Source organism: Urocitellus parryii, chromosome X (assembly GCF_045843805.1).
Source record: "Urocitellus parryii isolate mUroPar1 chromosome X, mUroPar1.hap1, whole genome shotgun sequence".
In the NCBI taxonomy this organism is placed as follows: Eukaryota; Metazoa; Chordata; class Mammalia; order Rodentia; family Sciuridae; genus Urocitellus; species Urocitellus parryii.
This window is the reverse complement of record NC_135547.1, coordinates 16,052,397-16,076,988: the sequence shown is the minus strand read 5'-3', so window position 1 is coordinate 16,076,988 and position 24,592 is coordinate 16,052,397. Positions and strand designations below refer to the sequence as shown.

General features: G+C 39.6%; 1 protein-coding gene across 4 annotated transcripts in view; it reads right to left on the bottom strand.

The window, feature by feature from the left end:
* Positions 1-24,266, bottom strand: part of Arhgef6 (Rac/Cdc42 guanine nucleotide exchange factor 6) — a 107,857-nt gene extending 83,591 nt beyond the window's left edge. The window contains exons 1-2 of one of the 4 annotated variants that reach the window (XM_026392203.1): positions 24,066-24,266; positions 22,640-22,723 (exon numbers count right to left, since the gene is read on the bottom strand). In XM_026392203.1, coding sequence (XP_026247988.1) covers positions 22,640-22,723; positions 24,066-24,230 — 249 coding nt within the window. In that variant the 5' untranslated portion in view covers positions 24,231-24,266. Of the gene's footprint in view, positions 1-15,637; positions 15,726-22,639; positions 22,724-24,065 lie in introns of those variants that run through there. The other 3 variants (XM_077793566.1, XM_077793565.1, XM_026392204.2) reach the window with 3 other exon arrangements.
* Positions 24,267-24,592: the final 326 nt, after the last annotated feature.

Sequence of the window (24,592 nt, the reverse complement as noted above, 5' to 3'; positions counted from 1 at the left end):
CCCCCATTCATTTTACCACTACTGTGATGCCAACAAGAAAAAAAGGACTGCTTCTTAGATTACAGAGAGATAGTTTCAAAGTACCACTTTTGCAACAGAATGAGGCAAGATTCAACTGTATCAACAGCAAAAATATTTACACCACTCTGTGTAAGTAATAGGAGAGACAGGGACTAAACTTCATTAAATATTTTTTTAAGCATTTATAAATTGCCAGCCTAGGGTTCAATCCTATATGAGCAGATATAGGATTGAAATATATATATATATATATATATATATATATATATATATATATATAGAGAGAGAGAGAGAGAGAGAGAGACATTTTGCTTTTAAATGTTTATGTTTCCCCACATTTCCACTCTGGATATCCACAATGACAACAAAATCTATTTTCCGTCCACTAAACACCAGGTGCTAATTCTGAAATGTTGGGATCTGTCAGTACAAATTGAGCAGAAGTTAATATTTTTATGACTTTACAAGTAGATTCTTTTGGAGTAGCTTTCGGTTTCAACATATGTGCTATTTTAAGACACTGTCCCTAAACTGACAAAAGCAATGAAGCACATGAGAAGAAACTCCCCTGATCCCCTGTTCCATTCCCTCACTAATCTTATAGCTACCATTACTGACTTACTGTGCCCCTACCATGTGCCTAACACCATACGTGGAGATTACATATATATTGCTATGGTTGGATTGTCTGTACCCAGGCCCTACATTCTTACATTTAAACCTAATCCCATTTCTGATGGTAATTGAAGTTGGGGTCGTTGGAAGCTGATTAGTTCATGAAGATGGAGCCCTCCTGAATGGGATCAGTGGCCTTATAAAAGGGATCCCAGAGAGCTGTCTTGCCCCTCCACCTAGTGAGGACACAGTAAGCATGTCCTCACCAGACAGTGAATCTGCTACTAGTGCCTTGATTTTCAACTTCCCAGCCTCCAGAACCATGGGAAATATATTTCCATTGTTTATAAAGTATCCAGCTTATGGTATTTTGTTATAGCAGCAAAAATGGACTAAACTGTGTATTTTTTTCATTGCATTTGGTTCTCCCAGAACTCCTGCACTAGGGGCACAATTATTTCCTTCATTTCTTAGGTAAACAATAAGACTTGGAGTAGTTAAGTCACAGAACAAGAAAGGGATAGAGCCAATAAAAACACACACATAAGTGCCCTGAGGGGTGTTGTAGCCTGTGTGCACGCTTTATGTTTCTGTGAAACAGAAAACCATGAAAAAGCAATTTGTGGATTTCTACACAGAAAGAAATCCCTTGCTGCTGTCAACACAAGCAGAACCTTCCTCATCTGGAGCAAGTTGGTTCAACCTGTAAAATGACTAATTCAACTAACTGTGGGGAAGAGAAAATCTTCCACATGCCTAGACTGTCTTGAAGGGGCTTTGCTTAATTCCTGTGCTGTTCTTCGGATTTCAGGGGACAGCTCTGACTAAGTAGGCACTTGGCCACTTTTGCCAGAAGTGGGGAAGAGCTACACAGTTCATATTGAGTTGCTTATAGGGTGGGGTTCAGCTTGTGGTTACAGGACCAAACTAAGCTAAGGCAAACAGGCCCAAGGTATCGGTCACATGCAGTGACATTCAGCCCCCAATTTCCTTGGTATTATGCTGTGACTATCTAAGTCAACCAGTCACAGCACTCCAGCCACATCCTGGTTAAGAAAGGAAGTCATACTTTATTCTCACTCAGAACTAGTAATGCCTTTAATGTCATCTTAGCTTCAGTAATACCCAATCAACTTCCATTAAAGATAACTTATGGTTTGGGGTGATCATAGTAGATTCCATCACTCAACTTTAAGAAATTTAATCAACTGAAAAGCAAGTGATTCTGTGGGACCACAAGGATATACAACTTATGTTTTAAAAAAATGATTCCAAATATTTAAGAACATTTCAGCTCTTCCTTATTTTTCTTACTCTTATTGAACAAAATCTTTGTTGCTGTTGTTGTTGTTATTGTTGTTTTGTTCATGTGGTACTAAACATGGAACCCATGGGTGATTTACCACTGTGTTCCATCCCCAGATCTTTTGATTTTTTTGTTTTGAGATAGGGTCTCCCTAAGTTTCTGAGGCTGATCTCAAACTTGCTGTCCTCCTGCTTCAGCCTCCCAGAGTAGCTGGGATTACAGGTATGTGCCACCACACCCAGCTTACTGAACAAAATTTTAAATTGACTTAGATTATAAATAAATCCTCAGAGCTGAGCACCTGAACCCTTGAACTTTGGAGGAAAAGTCATTACATAGTGAGATAGAGCAAGCAAATCTGAGCTGCTTAGTCATATCTCACTGGGTAATACTGCGCCTGGCTCTGGGAACTTGACCTGGGATGCTTTCACATAGCTCCTACTAATAGCAGTCACAAAGTCAGTAAAAATAATGTTCTTAGTTCAGAAACTTGATTCATTGCCCACTGGCATTCCACTTAATAGAATACAGTGGATGGCATTTGTACCCTGCCTGGTTTTAATAATAACTCTTCCTATTGATGTGGAACAAACTTAAGAGACCAAAGTCTGCACTCTACTTTTGTTTTCTCCATTTCTCCATGTTTCAGAAATTTAGAGAACAAGATCTGACTTGTGTATTATAGCTGCAGCAACCTAGGTATATTGAAAAGAAAACTGGTGTTGGGGGTCAGAAAACCCTGATCCCAATCCTAGGTTTGTCACTCCTGAGCAGTTATAAGGACCTTAGGGAGGCAGCACTACTTTTCTGTGGCTTTCCCATCTGAAAATTGAGAGGTATATTTGACTTAAGGAAATCAATGAGAGGCCTGATGGTGCATCTTTGAATAAGAGCTCTCAAAGGCAGCAGTTTAGCTGGGTCTCCCGGGTCCAAAATCTGGTCTTCAATCCTCAAGGATCTTGAGAATGGCATTACACTAGCCAAGTTCACCAAAGACCAACACATAAACCAAAATGCCAATTTCTTAATTTTGGATAAAATGAACTACTAAGAGGACTGGGTACTCTCATTTCATGGCCAGGCATTCTCTCTCCATACATAAATCCACCTGGTAAGCCAGGTTATAATTATAAATGGGTTGGATAGTGTAGAATGAGAACAAGAGAGTCTTGGGTATTATAGACTGAGATAATTATTATCTCTTTATAAGTTGATGTTTCAAATGTCATTTTAAAATGACCTATTTATAAATTCTACCTCTATCTTGCTGCCAAGAGGCATTTGGACTTGATTGTGGACAATTTAAACCATCTATGTTCTTTTGTCTCTATGAATTTCTATAATTATTTTATGTAACTAATATGGGCTTCTGAATGACTTGAACCTCATATAATTCGAAGCAAGGAAGTTCAATTCCATAGAGCTCCTATGGTAGGAGCCAAGATGTGAGCTTAATCCCTCACTGTTTACTCCCCATTTTAAATTTACCAAATCTACTTCCTGCCCCCTACCCCCTGTCACTGTAACACACCTTATGACTTCCATTCTTCTGTTAGCACTCCTTTAGGGGAAATTCAGCTTTCTCCACAATAGAGATTTATCTTCAGTTGACTATTAAGTGTTCAGGAAAGAGGAAGATGAATGAGGAATAAAATAGACACATTGGTCTAAAAGGAGAGATCACAAAAGAACAACTGATTTAGGATAATCTCACCAAAAAGAGAGTAGGCATGAAGGAAAGGAAAAGATGAAATCTTTCTTGTCAGTAGTGCTTGCCAAGCCAAGGTCAAGAAGCAAAGGGCTTAAAACCAGCTGACTTTCAGCCAGCCAACCAGTGTGGCTTGCCCCTGCCCCTCCTCCCATTATCCTGTCACCACAGCCCTTGCAGGAGCCACACTGGCTGCCAGTTTTAAAGGATGGGGGTGGATGAGTGATACCTTAGCTGCTGGAGTGTCTGTATACCAGAGTGTGGGTACCCTCCCAACACCCCCTTGTTCCTTCAGAGAAAGGGACTGACTTCCTAGTGTTCCAAATTGGAATGCAGAACACATTTTCCCAGAGACACAGCATCACACCTGTCACTTAGAATCTGTTAGTTCTATAGTTTAGTGACATTAAGTATTAAACAGGCTGTTGTGGGCCAACCAAAAAAACATAATCATCATGTAGAACCTTGTTTCTACAGGGAAATATTTTCTGTGTTCCCAACAGTAACTCACAAATAAACTGTTGGAAAATAATCCATTTTCATTTTGAAGAGTGCTTGGATGTGTGTTTCCAATGAATGTCCAATATCTTTTAGGGTTTTTTTTCCCTTGTCCTTTTATAAAACAGATGAACAAATGCCCTAGACACTCGTAGTACTATTTATTTTAGAACTCTCCTTGATTAAAGAACCAGGCAAATATATGAAGACTATGAGAATATTCTCAAAAATGTCAGTAGTTAAAAGTAACTGCCTGAAGCAGGCGTGGTGGCACATGCCTGTAATCCTAGCAGCTCAGGAGGCTGAGGCAAGAGGATCATGAGCTCAAAGCCAGCCTCAGCAACTTAGAGAGGCCCTAAGCAACTTAGTGAGACCCTGTCTCTAAATAAAATACAACATAGGGCTGGGGATGTGGCTCAGTGATTAAGTGCCCCTGGGTTCATTCCCCAGTACAAAAAATAAATAAATAAATAACTGCCTGGGGCTGGGGTTGTATCTCAGTGGTAGAGAGATACAGCTCTTGTATAACACATGAAAGGCACTGTGTTTCATCCTCAGCACCACATAAAAATAAAGATATTGTATCCATCTAAAACTAAAAAAAATTTTTTTTTAAAGTAACTACCTCTGCGGCTGGGGTTGTACCTCAGTGGTAGAGCACTTGCCTTGCATGTGTGAGGTACTGGGTTCGATTCTCAGCACAAATAAATAAATAAATAAATATCCATTAATAACTAATAATTTTTTTAAAAAGTAACTACCTCTGCAATTGTCCAGGCAGCTAGGGAAGATGCTTACCTACAAAGAGAGGGCTCCCTCAGCCCCTGATTTCCTAGAAGTATTTGATGGTTTGGGGTTGGAGCCCTAGAACTAGTAGAAGCAATTACTTAGGTAATCCAGGTACAGGAGAGACAGATGGTAAATGAGTTCTGCACAAAGATCAGGGAGAGACAAGGGCCACAAGCAAAGGCACTGTTGCAGGTTGCTTTAAGTAGCAGTTCCTCTGGTAGTTTCTATCAAGTCTTCACTGACCTACCTTTACATTTTTTTCTTCTGAACAGCTCCAGCCTGCTGTGCTGCTGCACACTTGAGCCCTCAATGATCTACCAGCATAAAAATCTTTATTTAGTCTCTGTGTGTTAAGATTCTTGGATTTCCAAGTAGGAGTTGGGTTCTTTGAAGTCCAAATTTCCCTGCACTCCTGACCTAATACTCAACATATATGAAATACTTAATAAATAATTATTCACTGATTGATCAACAGGGTGCTCTCTCAAAGAGACTTATGGGTACATTACGCCTAAAATTTAATGACACAAGTATAATTTTTGTTCACCTCTGTATATTCACTTTGTAGAAGAGTTCCTATAACATGGTAGGAACTCAATCAACATTTGATTAATTAATGAACGTGTAGATGTTCTTGTTAATAGATAATAATTGAAGAAAAAGAATTTCTGGAAGTAAAATAAACTCAGAAAGAAATAATAGTTAGGAAAGAAAATATCAATATCCATGCAACTTTTCAGGAAATGTCTATTACATAAAACGAGATAAATCTGTTCCCATCTACAAAACTAAGCCCCGTGACTGTGAGGCGACCAAAGGTGCTTCCATCTCCATGGTCTAGATTTTTTAAGTCATGTACCAAGTATAGACAATGTCCACAATAGCTTGCCTGTCCCAGGCAATAGAAGTTCCTTTCAATCCCACCACAAACACTGTGAACTAAGTATTATGATAAAGGAAACAGGAAAGAACTGTGGAATTTTGCTGCTTTGCTGAAATTGGCTGTATTTTTTAACTTTCATTACAAAATAGAATAAATAACAAATACTACAAGCTACACTCACCTGTCTATACCGTGCTCTAAAACCAGCTCCAAGTTATAGCCAGAGCACAGTAGGGCGTGGCAAAATATCTCATCAGAAGCAAGAAGGGGTAACAAACAATTTAAAAGACTATAAAGCACATGCCCAAAGTCTTTCTAACACCAGCTAATTTGGGCAAGAAGGATGTTGTACCAAAGTTACTATCATTTTCTTTCTTTCTTTAGAGATCACCTTCAGTAATTCATTTGGGAAAGACTTTTGGCACTCCATGCTTTTATCTCTGTGTGAGTCACTTTTTCAAAAGCATGTCATTGTCAGGAACTGGAGATATAACTCAGGGATAGAGCACTTGCCTAGCATGCACAAAACCTTGGATTTGATCCTCAGCATCAACATAAGAAGAAAAAAAAAAAAGATGTCAAGTATGTCATTTTCAGAGACACCATTAATGTCTAACAGACATCAATTAATTGATGAATTGATAAATCAATTTTGCTACATCTTTTTAGAATCTGGATTTGCACCTCAGAAACAATCCAAACACTGTGAGGTGGATATTCAGGAGCTCAGATATGAGAGACATCAGGAATGGTGCTTTCTGTTAGCACTCACATCGCAAAGCACAGAAATTCTATTCTATAGGAATGTGACCCAGCCTACAACTACTTACAAGATGAAGTCTACCCTCTTCAGGCTAGCATCCAAATTTCTTCTCAAGCTGACTCCAACCTAGCCCATCATTTTTCACCGTGTTCTCCTTGTATTTCCCTGAATGTTTCATTTGCTTTGCTGTGCTTCTCTGTAATATTTATACTTCTCCTTCTGAAAGTTCCCTCAACTATCTGAATCTGAGCTCTTCATCAGAGACCATCCCATATCACTCCCATCAGTTGGGTTTTCTCCAACCACTACTCCTCTGTTTACAACAGGCCTCCCTATTTCTGAACTCCTCTTGCATTTGGGCTTTAGACTCTGGATCCCCTAGCTTAGACACCCAGCTGTACATGGCTATACCCTGTTAATTTCTACTTTTTCATACATTCACAGGCAGAAGCCCACCTGGTACTCATTGTCTAGATGGTGAATATCAGTCTTTCCTCCCAATCTAAAATTCAGATTATCCTGAAACACCTGTCCTTTTGGCATGCCTTTCCCCAAAGGAAAGAAAAAGGAAAAACCTTTTTTTCCCTTGTAGAATTGGATAAATCATGGTCCATATAGTTTCCATCACTTGCTAAAATAAATTATTCTTTTAAAAGAATATGATTGAGTGAAGTGAAGAATGCTGACAGAGCACCTACCTCACCAAAAGAAAGTGAGGTTGCTGACTGGATCACTTTGGAGAAAGTCACAGCTTAGGGAGGTTGTGTTCAAAGCTCACAACTTGAAAGCTCAGTGAAATCAAAAGACTTTGGGTAATATAAGAAACAAGAAGCAGCCTGTGGACTGGAAAAGTAGAGAAGAGCTTCCATATGAACCATGCTACCTAACCTCTCAAACCTTATTATTTTAATTTTATAAAAAACATGAAATAGGTACTTTAGTTTGGCATAGAGACTCTGAGTAATGCTATGTTAGGGGAGCCCTGGCTTTATTTTTATTCTTTCTTTTTTATACTTTCTGTTTATACTTTCTTTTATACACTAAAGAGTCATTTCTATGAATAAAAGTCAACTCTTGATCATCTATATGTAGGCTGATATCTCAAAGAGAATTTCTAAAAAATCATTTCTATTCAAAAATCTACTTATTATGTATTCAACAAATATTTACTGAACACCTGATACATGCCAGGCACTAATAATTAAACTCATTTTAAGAGAAAAAATCCAGCTGGGTGCAGTGGCTCAGGAGGCTGAGACAGGAGGATCGAGAGTTCACTAAATTGCCTCAGCAATTTAGTAAGGTCCTAGGCAACTCGGCCAGACCCTGTCTCTAAATAAAATACAAAATAGGTCTGGGGATGTGGCTTAGTGGTCGAGTGCCTGAGTTCAATCCCTGTACCAAAAAAAAAAAAAAAAAAAAACAAAAAAAAAACTGAAGGACAGTATATAAAATCCAGCAAATGAAGAAGTCACCCACAAGTATACCAACCCTTAAACTATTGTTTTCCATTCTGCTCATTGTCCTTCTTTTTAATCCCAAAACAATATTTTTCCCCAATATACAACATATTCCCAAATGCCTCCAGAGAAGGCAACTAATTAAATTACAATGTAGATGCTTATACTATCACAATGCATATTTTCCCCACAAAAGATATTCAATTTCTTTTGCAAATGAAATATTGTGTGTTTTTTTTTGGCGTGTATACCTTTCTCAGAAACTATTAGTAAATATCCCCATTTTGCTATAGACCAAGATATGAGGAACAAATTATAAAACAAAATACTTCTTAGTGTTCAGGCCTGCTTCACAGGCAGACTCTTCATAAAAGATATTAGGATCTTGACACCTTAAAGCTGCCTCTTAAAATAATGTCCACACTTCCAGAGAGTAGGAAAATGTCTTTGTTATTGTTGAGGGTGAGACAAATGCTTCCTAACGGTTTTACTTGCTGCTTTGCAAACTGCTGCATTTCATCTCACCTTAATTTAATTCTTTCTTTTCCCTATTGTCCTATTCAATCCCTCAATTGACATGTCTGATCTCTGTAATAATATTCAAGTCCCCAAGAAAATATAAAACTGGGATTTTACTCTATTTGTCTAAGGAGAACTTAATTAGGAAGGTAAATCTTCTGCCAGAAGTCAAACAGAAATGAGGTGTGACTCTATGCTGTTTTGGATGATCCATATCTCTGAACCCATACACTTCTTTGTGTGGTAGGGTACAGTTTGCCAGGATCTGACAAAGCCTGGAGCTAATCAGACAGAAGTCTGGCAGTGTCTTTCTTCCAGATGACAACAAAGAAAAAAGCAATGTCCAAGTTGAAAGGCAGATAGGGAGAGCTGCAAATATTCTTTTCTCACATTCTTTTAGTTTACGTGTAGACTAGAAAAGAATGAAAAGCTTTCCTGATTTTTCAACTCTGGACTCAGGGGAGGTCACCCCCTCTAAAATGTTGGTAAACAAGGACCCCAAGAAACTGGCAAATGCCTTCACACTTCAGTCATTAGCAATTCAAAAAGCAGACCTTGCATATTTTTTGTAGTAACCCCAAATATATGCACACCAATTGCTGTGCATACCTTATGCTGTGTGCTGCCAATGCAGCATTACCTCTTAGACTGATCTTGGTGGCCATCTCAGTGACACATATGACCAAATTATAATGGAGTTGGAATAGAGAATAGCTGGCCAAGATTGTGTGGTTTTAATAAAGGGACATATTGTGCTCTGTTGCCCCCAGAAACAGTCTGGATTAAAGTCAGCATTAAAACCAACTTAGAGAGAGTTCAATTTAAAACAAAATAATTTACATCTCCAGTTAGGAAGATTCCATTGATCAAATTTTTTCTAACAAAATACTTTCCTTTTCTTATGTATTTGGTACATTCAACTCAATTCAGAAACATTGTATTTCCTTTTTAGAAATTATATTATATACTGTTATTTTTTTCAAATGGGATCCATTGATACTGATTTCCCCTCAGCTATGCTCAATTCAACAGGTTTATTACTTATTTCCTGAATGCAAGGGGGGAACGTTTCTGTCAGTAATTACCAAAAAGAAAAGATGATTCATTTAATTGTTTAATTTAACCAAAACATTGAGCATGTTTCTCTGGGGTGTATTTTAAATTTCTGAGATATTTTAATTATAAAATACATAAAACTGTTTTAAAAGACACACAAAAAGGTGAAACTACTTCATCTGGGTAAACATGAGAAGCTGCAAATATTCTTTTCTTACATTCTTTTAGTTTATGTGTAGACTAGAAAAGAATGAAAAGCTTTCCTGATTTTTCAACTCCAAAAGGAATCCGTCCAAACTGTTTCTATTATTAGAACACAAAATGGTAGCTAAAGAAGTTACTGTGGTTAACAACTGAATAATTCATAGTCTCTGAAGAGTTCAGTTGCTTTGTCTTCTCCAGTTCCCCCTTTACAACTGGATCCCCAAACATTTCTAGTCCTGACTTGTTATAAAGGAAACCATATACAAATTGGTTTCATCAGTTAAAAAATTGACTCTGCTAAGCATTGAGAACAATACAATGAGCAGAAAAGAGAACAAGAACCGTTATAACCAGGTCTTTAAGATTATGTATCTATTGTCTAAAACTACAATTTAAATTCCAAACTGTGTCCATGGACATCACTGGAATTTCCAATATCACTGAAATTTACACTTACTGTAGTCATCCAAATAAATACACAGATTAAATATGATATTTAAATGATTTTAAAAATATTTCAAAACACTCTAAATTCAAATTGTTTTCTATGATAAAAGGCACTGAGAATTTCAAGTTCAGGAAAATAAAAAGTTACTTCAGGGCTGAAGCTGCAGCTCAGTGGTAGAGTGTTTGCCTGGCATGTGTGAGGCACTGGGTTTGATCCTCAGCACCACATAAAAATAAACAAATAAAATAAGGCATTCTGTCCATCTATAACTACAAAAAAAAATTAAATTGTAATTATAGATTATAGCATCCCTTTATTTTATTTACTTATTTTTGTTTGTGGTGCTAAGGATTGAACCCAGTGCCTCACCCATGCTAGGCAAGTGTTCTGCCACTGAGCCCCAGCCACAGCCCCTCCAAAAAAAAAAAAAAAAAAGATTCTTTAGGTTGTGGCTCAGCGGTAGAGCACTTGCCTAGCATGTGTGAGGCCCTGGGTTCAGTCCTCAGCACCACATAAAAATAAACAAATAAATGTATTGTGTCCAACTACAACTAAAAAATAAATGTTCAAAAAAGGTACTTCAATTAGTGAAAGAAAGATGCTTATGATGTTGAGAGGATTATTTTTGCTGCTGAGCATGAGAACAGGAGCCAAGCCCATGATCACTATTCATCTAAAACACCCAGAAACATTCAACTTTGTTTTTCTTTCTGAAGAGGTGTATTAAGTATTCAAAAATATGTGGGGCTTTCACCTTTGACTTTATTTTTTAAACCATTTTTCCAAAAACAAGTAACCTCTGCCAAAATAGTACATGTATCTGAGACACAAGATGGCTGGATCTTTGTTTTCTTATTTCAAGCTTCATCTCTGTCTAAAATTTCAATGTAACTAATGTAAAATCTCAGAACACTTAGAGAGTCCACAGTTTATCCTTCTCTGCATTCAATTTGTTTAAATGTGAAGATTTCAAGAGGAAATCATTCTAAAAGGCAAAGACTCAGTTGTTAAACAGAGTTAGCTTAACATAACTGAATTAAGTAAACATTTTTTTGATAATGCAATACCATTTATGAACACCAGTCTACATGAAAATTCCAGTTAGGAACTAGCTTTCATTGAGAGTTTACTTAGTGTCGGGCACTGTACTAGGTGCATTACTTGCTTTCTCATTTAACTCTAGAGGTAGCAACGTACCTTATAAATGGTATTCCCTACCATCTAGGAGATTAGCATATACTACTAAGTGGTTGACCCAGGTCAGTTCAAATCCAAAGCTCAAGATTTCAGACTTGGCGCTACTGTACTACTTTTCAAAGGAAAATAAAAACAAGTTACCCTAACCTGAAATCAAACCCAGACCAAAGCAAGGAAAGGGAAAAGCTCTTGCCATTAGACCTACACAGATTATGCCTGATGCCACACTAAAGGGCCTCGGGTAGTTATACATGTTTGTGGGTCTGCTTTTTTGGGGGGGAGGGTACTGGGCATTGAACCCAGGGGTACTTAACCACTGAGCCACATCCCCAGCCCTTTTTATGTTTTATATAGAGACAAGGTCTCACTGAATTGCTTAGGGCCTCATTAAGTTGCTGAGGCTGGCTTTGAATTCATGATCCTCCTGCCTCAGCCTCCCAAGCCACTGGAATTACAGGTGTGCACCATCATGCCTAGCTCTATCTATTTAGATGCTGTGTTCCAGTTTATAAAGTGCTTCCACATACCTTACTTCATCTCATCTAAGTTTCTATTTCTAATCAGCTTTAAGATGAACAACCAGGGTACCCATAATGCTAACATGTTTAGATAAGTTAAAACAATCAAGCTGTGAGTGAGGACCTGAGGCATTCTCCTAGGAATAAAGTACATAAGTCTTGGTGCAAACATAGGACTTCTTTCCAGCCCAGATCCTCTCCAACTACTCAGTCATCCTATAGATGAAGCATTTACTCTGCACCTCTATGTGCCATGTTCTATCCTGGGTGCTAGGGTTATAAGGATGACCAAACTTTGGTTCCTGCCTTTGAGAAGGTCTAAGACTAGCATATAGGTGTGTTGAATATGACCAAAATCAGAGTGGATGAATAGAGTGAGGGTAGCTTGGCAAAAGCAATTATGGGGAAATTGATGCAAGCTGTGTAATTTAGCAAAGAAGATAATCTAGAAGATCTGAGGTTGAAAAGGAGACTACTATCTCATTTATGGTTCTCAGCCAGGTGGTAAATGTTTGAGGTGGTCACACTGCTGAACTCTGCATAAACCAGGGAATTGGTTCTCAACTCTGGATACACATAAGAATCACTTGTGGAGCTTTAAAAAATATAACCACAGGGCTTGATCCTTTTGGAAAACTGTTGGGGAGTACCAACTAAAGCTGAATGTTATATTCCCTAGAACCCAGATTATAAATTCAACAGAAATATAGGTATATGTTCTTCAGGAAACACCCACAAGGATATTCATGACAGCACCATTCATAGCAACCAAAAACTGGAAATTACTTAGATATCCATCAACAAGTAAATGGAAAAACAAAACATGGTACGTCCATGCAATTAAATGCTACTCAGCCATCAAAAAGGATGAACCACTATTATCTGCAACAACATGGGTTGCTAGTACAATTATTCTGAGTAGTAGAAACCTTATACAAATGAGTACATACTGTTTGATTCTACTCATATAAAATAAAATAGAAAAAATAAATTTATTGTTTTAGAATTCAGGGTGGTAGTGCCCCTTAAGGAGAGATAGTGACTGGGAAGGGGTATGAGGGTGGCTCTGGGTGTCTGTACTGGTCTGTTTCTTAATTGGGGTGCAGATTATATAGTGTATTCAGTTCATGAGTATTCATCAAACTAAATACTTAGGATTTGTGCAATTTCCTGAATGTATTTTATATTTCAATATAAAGTTGACTTAAACATTTTTTAAGAATATTTTTAGTTATAGATGGACACAATACCTTTATTTTATTTGTTTATTTATTTTTATGTGATGCTGAGTATTGAACCCAGTGCCTCACATGTGCTAGGCAAGTGCTCTACCACTGAACCACAACCCCAGCCCTGACTTAAACATTTTTTAAAAAAAGAAACACCAATGCCTAGGCCTTACTGTAGGCTAATTAACTCAGAATCTGTGGGTGATTGGACTCAAAGATTTGTCTTTTTTTAAAAAAAGCATCCCAGATGACTCTAATGTATCATCATATCTGAAAACCAAGGGGCTAGTTGGTTCCTGGATTTGTAAACAGCTCCTTGGAGGCAGCAGCCCAGCACATGATAAAAGAAATGAGCTCTGGAATAAGGCACATCAGTAAACCACATGAGTGGTTCTGCTTTGGGCTGGCAACGTGAAGCTTTTGTCTGGATCATGCTCAAACCTCAGTCTCGGCCTCTGTATAATGTTTGCAATGCCACCTGCCTCCCAGGATTGTTGTGAGGACTAAATAAGATAATATACTTAGAGCACCTATCACAGTGCCTGCAACATAGTAGGTGCTGGAGAAATGGTAGATATTCAACTCCTTTTCATCCTTTGCATCTGAGTTGCTAAGCACAGTGGTGAACATATTGCCTTAAATGAACAAAAACTCATGCTCCCAGGTTTCTCCTCCTGAATGAATTTCTAAAGATTGAAGAAACATTATAGTTGGAATAATGATGCCAAATGAATATTGGAAATTTCTGGACCCTGGGCACTCACTCTGTTCAGCACCTACTATCCCTGAGTGTGATTGGAGAGGAGGCAGATCATAGATAAATACAAATCACAGACCTTCTTTGGAAGACTTACCCCTGTGTTCACCTCTAAGAATGTGCTAGTCAAGATGAGGCCAAAATGTGAGTTGGCAAAAAAAAAATAGAAAAAAAAAAAAAAAAACTAGTAATCCAGAAGACATACTATTCATAAAATGACAAATGAACACTTTTGTACAAAATGTCATGCTTTCGAAAAAACAAACAAAACAAAATCTGGGCTGAAAACAGGAGATAGTTAGAGTTTTGGCTCTAGCAATAATAAGTTGTATGACTAAAAAAAATAATAATAAGTTGTATGACTTTGGATAACCAAACTTTTCTGTTTGTCAAATGAAAGTAATGCCATCTCTCCTACATCCTTTATAAGGACCCAATGAGTTTGAGATAAGTAAAAGGCATTCAAAAATTAAGCTCCAAAGAAATGCAAGATGAGAATACTAGCTGGAAATTTACTTTGCCCCAGACTGAGACAGACACTCTTGTTTTAACTACTCTGAGCACACCAGGAGCTACACCGGCCTGAGCTCACTTATGTAAGAAGGGACTGCAGCACTGCCTGGCATGTAGCATAATACTTTGCTTAATAGAATTCCTTGAAAATGTGAAGTCCAAGGACAGGCCCAGGCTGTATATTTTGGATAGAGGTACTCTCAGTCACAGAACACCAAACTGTGGCTGGAGAAAATGATGTCATCGAAGATCCTCTTACCATGGCCAATGTCAAAATTAAGATAGGAAGTTCAAGGACAAACTGTAGGTTTTCCAGACAAATATAAATTAGAAAAGCAGTTCAGATCCAAAATTCTGTCTTAAAATTTATGAATACTTTACAAAACATCAAGTGAAATTCATCCTATTCTGTAAGGTTTTTTTGGTTGTTGTTTATGTGAAGGTTTTGACAAAAATATACCTTAGTTGTACAGGAAAATATATTCCCTGACTGTATTATTACTCCCTCTACACATTAAGAAAAGGGGAAAATTTTCATTAAGTCTCCCCTATGTCTAAAAACAATGCCAAACCGAAAATAAAAATGTTTTAAGAGACAGATAAACTTGAGGGCTCGCCACTCTGGAGCTAAGAAATGTAATAGCTCAAATACCTGTTGGGTTCCTAAATGACTAGAAAATGAAAACTCGAAATTAACCATGAACACTAGGAAATACCTTGTTCAGTACAGGGCTTTCCCATCCACAAACCATTTCTGCGACAGACCAGTGTAAAACATCCCCAAATGTACGGATGCTTGGGGTTGGGAGGGCATCAAATTAGTAGCAGAAATAGTACTGTTGACTCTTGCTCTGGTTCCGGGGGAAAGAAAGAATCCGGTCTGATGTAAACCCCGAGGCCAGAGCTGGACAACTCGCCCCTAAGTTTGGCGCGTCCTAGCTCGGCGCCCTCGGCCCCCGCTCCCCCCCTTTCGCGGCACCCAGAATCCCAGTGCACCGTGAGGCCCTGGCAGGGAACGGACCCCGCGGCTGGGGCTGGGAACCGTGGCAATTGGGGAGGAAGGGCGGCTCCTCTCTAACCGGTTCCTTCGGCACCCAGCCCCCGGCTCTCACGCGCTCCCCTACCCCTGACCCCTTGCCCCCGGGCAGGTCACCTGGCTCGGCCGCTGCCCGCCTGTCCTCCAGCTGCTCGCTCTCTCCTGCCGCGCCGCCGCCGCCTCCTGGAAGCGGCTCGCCCTCCCGAGTCACGGGGCCGGCGAGCGGGCGGGCGAGCCTGTGCCAAGGTTGCGGGAACCGTTCTACTCAGCCAGAGCTGGGACCCTGCCCTGAGCACGGCTGCCACCAGAGCGAAACTGGAGAGCTGGGCTCGGCTCGCCCCAGCGGGGAGGGGCGGCTGCAACTTTGCTCCTGGACGCGGGCGAGGAGGGGGCGCCCGTCTCCAAACTCCGTGCCGCGCCGCCAGTCTCTCCAGTCCAGGGATTTTTTCAACCACCCCCCCCCCTTTTTTTAATCTAAAGGGAAGTCATTCTTGTCCTCAAGTTCTTGCTGCCAGAGCTGTGCGGCTCAGCGGGGCGGAGGACCTCGGGGCCCAACTGGGGGTGCGGGAAGCGCGCCCCGCTGGGTGCGCTGGCGACTAGCCTGGTGAGGGCGCGTGGGGCGGCGGCGGGAGGGGAGCGGCTACTCAGGGAGCCTGCTCGTAAGGCTCCTTGGGACTCCACTCCTCTGCCAGCACTGACCTCCCTCCTACCCAGAGCCAGAGCCCAGGAGGGGAAGCGGCCTGGAGGGACTGGGCCAGCGGCAGGGAAGCAGTGACCCGGACCTGGATCGCAGAAGTAGGAACTGGAAGTGACAGCGGCATAGGGCAGAGCAGCAGCAGCAGCAGCAGCAGCAGCAGCACCAGCAGCAGCACCAGCAACAACAGCAGCCTGGCTAGCTGTGGCAGCAGCAAAAGCCGTGGTAGAACAGCAGCAGCCACACTGCGCATGCTGCTGCCACCGGGTTCAGTCCCAAGCCCTGGGCTACCAGTGCCTGGCTGGCCATGGGCCACTGCCAAAGATTCGGGCGGGAATCCTGGGCTAGACATTCCTAGTAGTGGCCCACTTTCTCCCCCACCCCCAGATGCTACTCAGAACCCCCAAGCTTCCTGTTGAGCCATGAGACACCCAAGCACAAAGCTTTCAGTGGCCCTTCACATACCTCCCCTCCCTGAACTACCCTAGATGCCCTTCCTAAGCTTTCTGACAACAGACCTCAAATCAAATAGTCTCTTTGAGGAAGAATAAATCAGTTTCCTGATAGATGGGAAATATTTACAACCTTACTTGAAGTCTAATTTTTACAGAAATACAATGTGGTCAATAAAAAATTAGGATGGCCAGAGTCATGGGTGACATTCAATTAAGTAGTGGAAATTCCATTTGGTGTGTCATATATGTGCTCAGCAGGAGAAGAAAAACTTACCAAAATCCTCTTTAGTCTTCTCACTAGTCAAATTGAGCAGCTAATTATGCAAAGCTTGCCCACTGGAGAATGATGGCAATGGAAAAATTAAGAGGAGTCTCAGACCATTAGACATTACCCAAGCCCTACACTAGTCTCATTTTACAGGTGAGTCAACTGAGGCCTAGAGAGGAGGCTCCGACTTCACACAGATGACAGGGTCAGGGCTTGGAAGAAGGCCTGTTGTACCATTACAGATAAGGGTTGGTTCTGGGCCTTGGGTCTATGCTCCAGGGAGGTACAGCTCTCCTAAGAGCTGGAGCTGGCTGGTTGGAGATTTCTGCTTGATTCATGATTATTAGTAGAGCTGCCTTACTCCTGCCTCCCTGCAGAGCAGCCCCTGGGAAATGGCAAATCGTCCATCCCACAGGCCTCACTTTGGGGAAGGCACCCATGCTGTTCCGGTGACAAGGCAGATGGAGTGACTCAGGGAGACAGGAGGGAGTGAGGGGGTGGGGACAGAGAAAAAACCATACACTTTCCAGCTGGTATTGGAAGGAAGGAAGGAAGAAAGAAGGAAGAAATGAAGAGAGAGGGGAAGAAAAAAAGGGAAGGAGGGAAAGAGAGAAAGTGAAAGAAACACTAACTGAGCCTCATATTCATTCAATGAAACCCTTCATGAGCAAAACATCCTTTGGCAAAAGTAAGCTGGACCCAGGAGCAAAATACGAGATGTTAGGATGTCCCTAGCAGTGAGTAGGTAGCAGTGGTGGTAGAGGACAAAACAAGAGTACCTATTGGGGATGAAGCAGGGAAAAGGCCTGGTCCTTTAAGCAGAGGAAGCCATAAGGCTGGAACTTTCGCAGACCAGTCAGTCCTGTGGCTGTTGCCAGAACAATGCAGGGAGGTACTACATAGGCCACTTCCAACAGATGAGAATCATATGTGTCCCTGATACCCACTGAGTCCAAAGGCAAAACACCAACAAATCTATCTATCATTGCTAGAACTCATGTTGTCATGTTGTGAAAGACTTCCTAGTCACATTAGTTACACTACCTGGAAACAAAGATTTTTTTTTCCATAGGGGATTTGGAAAGTTTTTACTTCAGACCCAAATACCACCCCCTGGCCTTCTTCATTGTGTAAGAAACTAAAAAAGATATATTTGGTTTAGAAAAAGCAATACAGATGGACTATAAGGGAGAGGATGTCCCAATTCATTAGGAATCATGAAATACAAATTACAGCAAAAAAATAAAATATAGTTTTTATCCATTAGTTTAGCAAACTTTAAAGATAAATAATATCCCATGCTGTCATATACACAAGGAAGAGGACACTTCTAACTGTTGGTGGCAGTGTAACTTTGGATAGCATTTTTCTAGAAGAATATTATCTATCAAATTTTGACACAGTCATTCCACTTCTGAGAAAGATTCTTCAAGAATAATCACAATTGTACACAATTTTTTACGTGCATATGCAACATAACTCACTGGAATTTATCCATAATGGAAGATTGATTTAACATATGAAAATCAATGAATGTAATAGAACATATCAATATAAAAAACAATGATCATCTTCACAGAAGCAGTAAAAGCATTTGACAAAATCCAGCACCCTTTTACGATTTAAAAAAAAAAATCCCTCAACAAACTAGCAGTGTTAGGGAATTTCCTCAACATTAGATAAAGGGTATCTATGAAAAATACACTGCTAATAACATATTCAGTAGTGAAAGTCTGAAAGCTTTAATCTTTAAAATCAGAAACAAGACAAGGACTTTCTCACTACTTCTATTTAACATTGTGCTGGAGGTTCTAGGCAGACAGATGAAGGAAGAAAATGAAATGAAAGTTATCCAGATTGGAAGGAAAGAAGAAATGGTATCTGTTCACAGATGACATAATCTTATACAAAATTGAAGAGAAATATAAAAAATCAATTGTATTTCTATACACTTGAAATGAAAAATTCAAATACAAAATTAAGAAAATAATTCTATTTATAATAGCTTCAAGAAGAATAAAATACTTTGGAAAAAATTAAACCAAGGAGGCATAGGACATTTACACTGACGACTACAAAACATTGTCAAATAAAATTAAAGAAGACCTAAATAAATGGAAAGATATCCTGTGTTTATAGATTCAAAGACTGAAAAGTTATGAAGATGACAATATTTCCCAAAGTGATCTGCAGATTGAACACAATAACTATCAAAATCTCAGCTGGCTTTTTTCCCCCCACAGAAATGGACAAGCTGGTCCTAAAATTCACATGGACATGCAAGGGATCCAGAATAGCCAAAACAATCTTGAAAATGAAGAACAAAGCTGAGGACTCACACCTTCTGATTTTAAAAAGCTACATTAATCAATTCAACTGAAGAAAGAATAATTTTTCAATAAATTATACTGAGGAAAAATGCATGTGTGCATGCAAAGGAATTCATTTAGACCCTTGTCTCCTATCACATAAAGAAATTAACTCAAAATGGATCAAGGCACCTAGTGTAAGAATTAGAACTGTAACACTCTTAAAAGAAAAATCAAAGTAAATCTTCATAACCTTTGAATAGGCAAGGGTTTCTTAGATGATATGAAAGATACAAATAACAAAATTAACAAAAAAAATGAATTTGACTTCATCAGAATTTTTTAAACTTTTGTGTTTCAAGGGATTTTATCAAAGTTGGGGAAGTGCTTCAGAGAACACTGTTACCCAGGTGTCTCAGCAGACTTCCCCCATCAGTTACTATTTGTGTGATCCTCTGGAGACCCTAAGACATTGTCACAATATGAGAACACAAAGATAGAAGTCATCTGGAAAAAACCAAATGGCCTCAGAGGTCCAGAAGGCAGCAGCTCTTTAATGTGGTCCCAATGCCCCAGAATCTGATTCCCAACTGCTTCTCAGGCTCCATGTTTTCTACATTGTCAAACTGACCATTTCAAGCTGGCACTCATTCTTTAGATGAGTAACGGTGTGTTCTGGGCAATAGTCAAGCCCTGATTTTTCTTTCTTTTAATATACTCACAGTTTTATAGAGTGAACAAAACTTCATTAGACATACCTTATGTCAGGCACTATGCTAGGCCTGACAGATACTCTGTCTAGTGACACTTGAAAATATTTGTGTGTTTGAGTCTGTTTCCTGGCTTGAGACTTTATGGTCAACATAGCTGCTTAGAGCTTCCCAGCTCAGCTTCCAGTCTCATCCCTTGTTTACTAATTTTATGAGTCTTCTCTCAGGGTTCTAGGAGGGCCCCAGTATGGCACCTGTATATCACCTACAGGCATGAGTAACAACACATCCAAGAACAGCCAGTATTCATATTTTTGTGCAGTGATATATTAAGTGCCTTGGATGCATCATCTCATTTGATCCTCAAAGCAATCCTGTGTGGTACATATTGCTAATGTCCTCATTATACAAATGAGGAAACAGGAGCATAGACATGGCAAGTAACTTTTCCCAGAGTCAGTAACTGACCAAGCCAAGACTCTAACTCAGATTAAACTAGGGAAGGCTTATGAGTAACTACAATTGCAGATATTGCTTTTTACCATATTCATAACACACTCAGGTCAGCCTGAATTATCAAAAGGAGATGAAAATATGCCCAATCCTTTTTAAGAAGATGAATTATTGTGATGCACTTTCTATTTAGAAAGATTTCTACCCAAAGTGGATAAAAATATTTTAAGCACTTATGCTTAAAGGAGTAAGCATTAGTTATTGGAAAAATCCCCAACAATTCCAGACCCAGGAGGTATTTCTGTACCATCTAGTATTCTTAGAACTGCAGAGAAGCTCAGTCTACCTTCTGGCAGCTTCAGAGCACAGCAATCATTGGCAACTTCACCATGTTTTTATTTGAAAAATTAAAAAAGAAAATACCATGATCTGTTCCATAGTAGACATCATTCTATAAGAAATATCAAGTGGTGGTCTGAAGCCATGTCTACCCCAAAAGCCACATGCATGCACATGTGTGTCACACACACACACACACACACACACACACACACACACACACACACACATACACACACAGCTCTCAAATTGAGCAATAGGGAAAACTGGAATAAGATATTCTGAGATAGGTGTTGCTTTACACTAGGGCTAGCTTTAGGGAAAATTGTGAAGCAAGCTAAGTATCTGGGGTGAAGTTCCTAGTACTGCTAATAAGAAGAATAACTACCACTTGAAAATGTTCCAAGAACTTGTTTGGGGGCTTTATATGACTAAATTCATTGAGATTTCACATCAGTCCTATGACATAGGTGCCCCTGTTATTCCCATTTCACAAGAGCATAGAGGCATATTTAAGTAATATGCCAGAGATCACAAATCCACTAGTGAAGAGAAATTAAGATTTTTTTTCTATTTTTGGTGGTGCTAGGGATTGAACCTAGGGGGCCTTGTGAATGCTAAGCAGGCACTCTACCAACTGAGCTATATCCCCAGCCCCTGGAATTGAGATTTAAACCCAAGAAATCTAGCACCAGAGTCCAGGCTCAAACCTCTACTACTCTGGGCTGGGATTGTGGCTCAGCGGTAGAGCGCTTACCTAGCATGCTTGGGGCCCTGGGTTCAATCCTCAGCACCACATAAAAATAAGTGAATGAGATAAAGGTATTGGGTCCAACTACAACTAAAAAAAAATTAAAAAACAAACACTACTACCTGTCCACAGGGAACACTGCTAATGCTAATCTACTAATAAAGGAAACTTTTGTCCCAGCCCTATGCTGAGGACATTAAATAAATTATCTCATGAGGTTGGTGCTTTTAGCCCTAAATTGTTATTCAGTGTCTCATTTGATCCATTAAGGAAAAGTAACTATTATTATGTCCATTTTGCAGATAAAAACATCAAGGCACAGAAAAGTTAAGTATCTTGACACACGGGTGGAAGCATCACCTCCGTTTCAGTAACACCATTATAAAAGCTGTAAGGACCCATTAGTGATGCAACATACTTTAATATATAATTTTTACCTTGAGGCCAGGCTCTCTCAACTTTTCAAGACCCCTGGTCTGAGGAGTTAATGGGAAAGAATGGCAATGGCCTTTCTTTGCTTCCCAACTCAAGGGAATTACAGTGACCCTCTTCAGCTATCAGTGGCCCACTTTTGGTTCCCCTTTGTGGGGAAGAACACCCACAAAAGCTCTGTCACTGGAAGCCTATTTTAAGGAATTGGATGTGTGTTTAAAAGGCATAATTTAGGGCTGGAGATGTAGCCCAGTGGTAGAGCATTATCCCAGAGTGCTTGAGACCCTGAGTTATATCCTTAGTGCTGAAAAATAATAATAATAAAAACAATAATAATAGGCACCACTGTTATTGGTAGTTGACAGAATTTACTTATTTATTTATTTATTTATTTATTTATTTATTTATTTATATGTGGTGCTGAAGCTTAAACCCAGGGTGTTGCACGCACGAGGTGAGCTCAGTACCACTGAGCCACAACCCCAGCACCATCTTTTGAGTTTTGTTTGGAACTGGTTTATGGAAAAGACCAACACTAGCAATCTACCTCTGCAGGCCACCAATCTCAACTCTGGTTTCTATAACATACTACTCCTGTTTAAGTCAGTGGCCATTGGCAGTGAAAATCGATGAAGTACTCTTACTCACCAATTTTTATCAGCAGAGCAAAAATAGTGACAACAAGGAAAATAAGCTGGGTAGGCTTACCTCCACTTGGAGGGTCGAACATCCTTTCAGGAAGCCATTGATGTTACTGATGCAGCTGGCTTCATTTTGGGGCTCCAGACAATACTAGAGAAATACAGTCAAATGTCACTTGGAGATTGTCATCCCATGCCCAGCAAACCATATTCATCATTCGCTGATAGCTAAATAAGGCAGAGGGTGATGCTGCCGCCAAACCAGGAAGAGAAATAACCACCAAAGGAAGTGATGCAAAAATCTAAATGGTTGGTTTTTCTTTCAAATGTCACCAAGCCACTTCTACTTACGAGCGTTTTCTCATGCCTTCAACCTTCAGGTGGTGATAACAAATTTAGAGAGACCAAGACAGTATTTGTTTGAGTTCAGTTCTTGCTTTCAAGCAAGAAAGCAATACTTCTTACCTCCCCTCCCCATGACAAATTATTAAAAACTTATTTCCCTTGGCTGTTGTCTAATTTGATTATATTTCTCTGTTTTACCCCCATTTTATCACCGTGTCTCAGGTTTAAGAGATTATAAATTAAATCTACTTGCTCAATAAAAATACAAACTGGTTCAAGAAGACAAAAGAATGCTACTCAGTCATATTCCATGATGAGCTTAAGAAAATAATTGCAGGACTCTACCATTAAGCTTACTTGAAGGGCCTAACTTAGAAATTATCTATTGTCAATATCATGGGCTCCCAACATCAAAATATCTTGGGATTTTGGGCTGGGATTATGGCTCAGTGGCAGAGTGCTTGCCTTGCATGTATGAGGCACTGAGTTTGATCCTCAGCACCACATAAAAATAATTAAATAAAGGTATTGTGTCCATCTATAACTTAAAAAATATTTTTAAAAATCTTGGAATTTTTTTAAGAGGGTAAGTTTAGTTTCACTTTGAACACACGTTGCATTCAAAATATATATTTGGTTTCTCTTGTTTTCACAAACCTTATGTGACATTTTAGACCACTTCTGCTTGCTAAATAGTCCCTTCTTCAATGGCAATTTTTTGAAAAGGAAATTTACATCAATTTTTAGACAACCCGTCAGTAAATATCATCAAGACCTGCTATAAATCATACAATTATTCCAAAGACTCATATGCACCCCAAGTTTTAAACATGTCTGACATACACAGGGAAGTGCAGTATGCATCTCCACGACACAGAAAATTTGTGATATGGGTGTTGCCCTGTCCCCTCTTGCCAGTAGTGTAACAGGTTATTATTCTGTGAAAATTTGGGGGCCAGTTACTGAAGGAATACACTTAGCTTCCTGACTATTTCAAACTACAAAAGCAGTACAAAGGAATGTCTAACTTTCAGAAACATATTCAAGTAGGAGATTCTCTCAACCTAGTAGTGGGAAATCTTGAGAGTTATATTATTACTGCTTTCTGATGGCAAGCAATCCCAAAGATACTGCAAAATTGACCTTACCTTTTCCACTGAGCCAGGCATAAGTCTGTTGATCAGTTTGCATAGCACTACCCCATTTTTCAGCGAGGACTTCAAGAACTCCTCCGGATCACAGATGGTCTTTTTTGGGGAATCTAAAACTCCCAAAGATATAAGCCATGTCACGATTCGCTCTTCTGGATTCATTACTGTGGATGGTACACTCTGAACAGTTCTCTGGGGCAGCTGCAAGGACTAAGCCACATCCGTGATTGCATCTGCTGTTGTCTTCCTTTTTCTGAGTTCTCTGCTGGTGCTTGCAGAGCAAAGGTTTAAAACAACTTTCCTTAGACAACAGTGGAACCCACACAAAAACGTGGGATCTGAAAACTACAGAGATCATACACAAAGATATGGAAACAGGAAAAAAAACCCAGATAAGAATCCTGGATAAACTGGTTTTCTTTTTCAAAATCTGAAAAACAAATTCATTGGGATAAAAAAGGAAGAAGAAGCACACATGCATGCACTCTCTCTCTCTCTCTCTCTCTCTCTCTCTCTCTCTCACA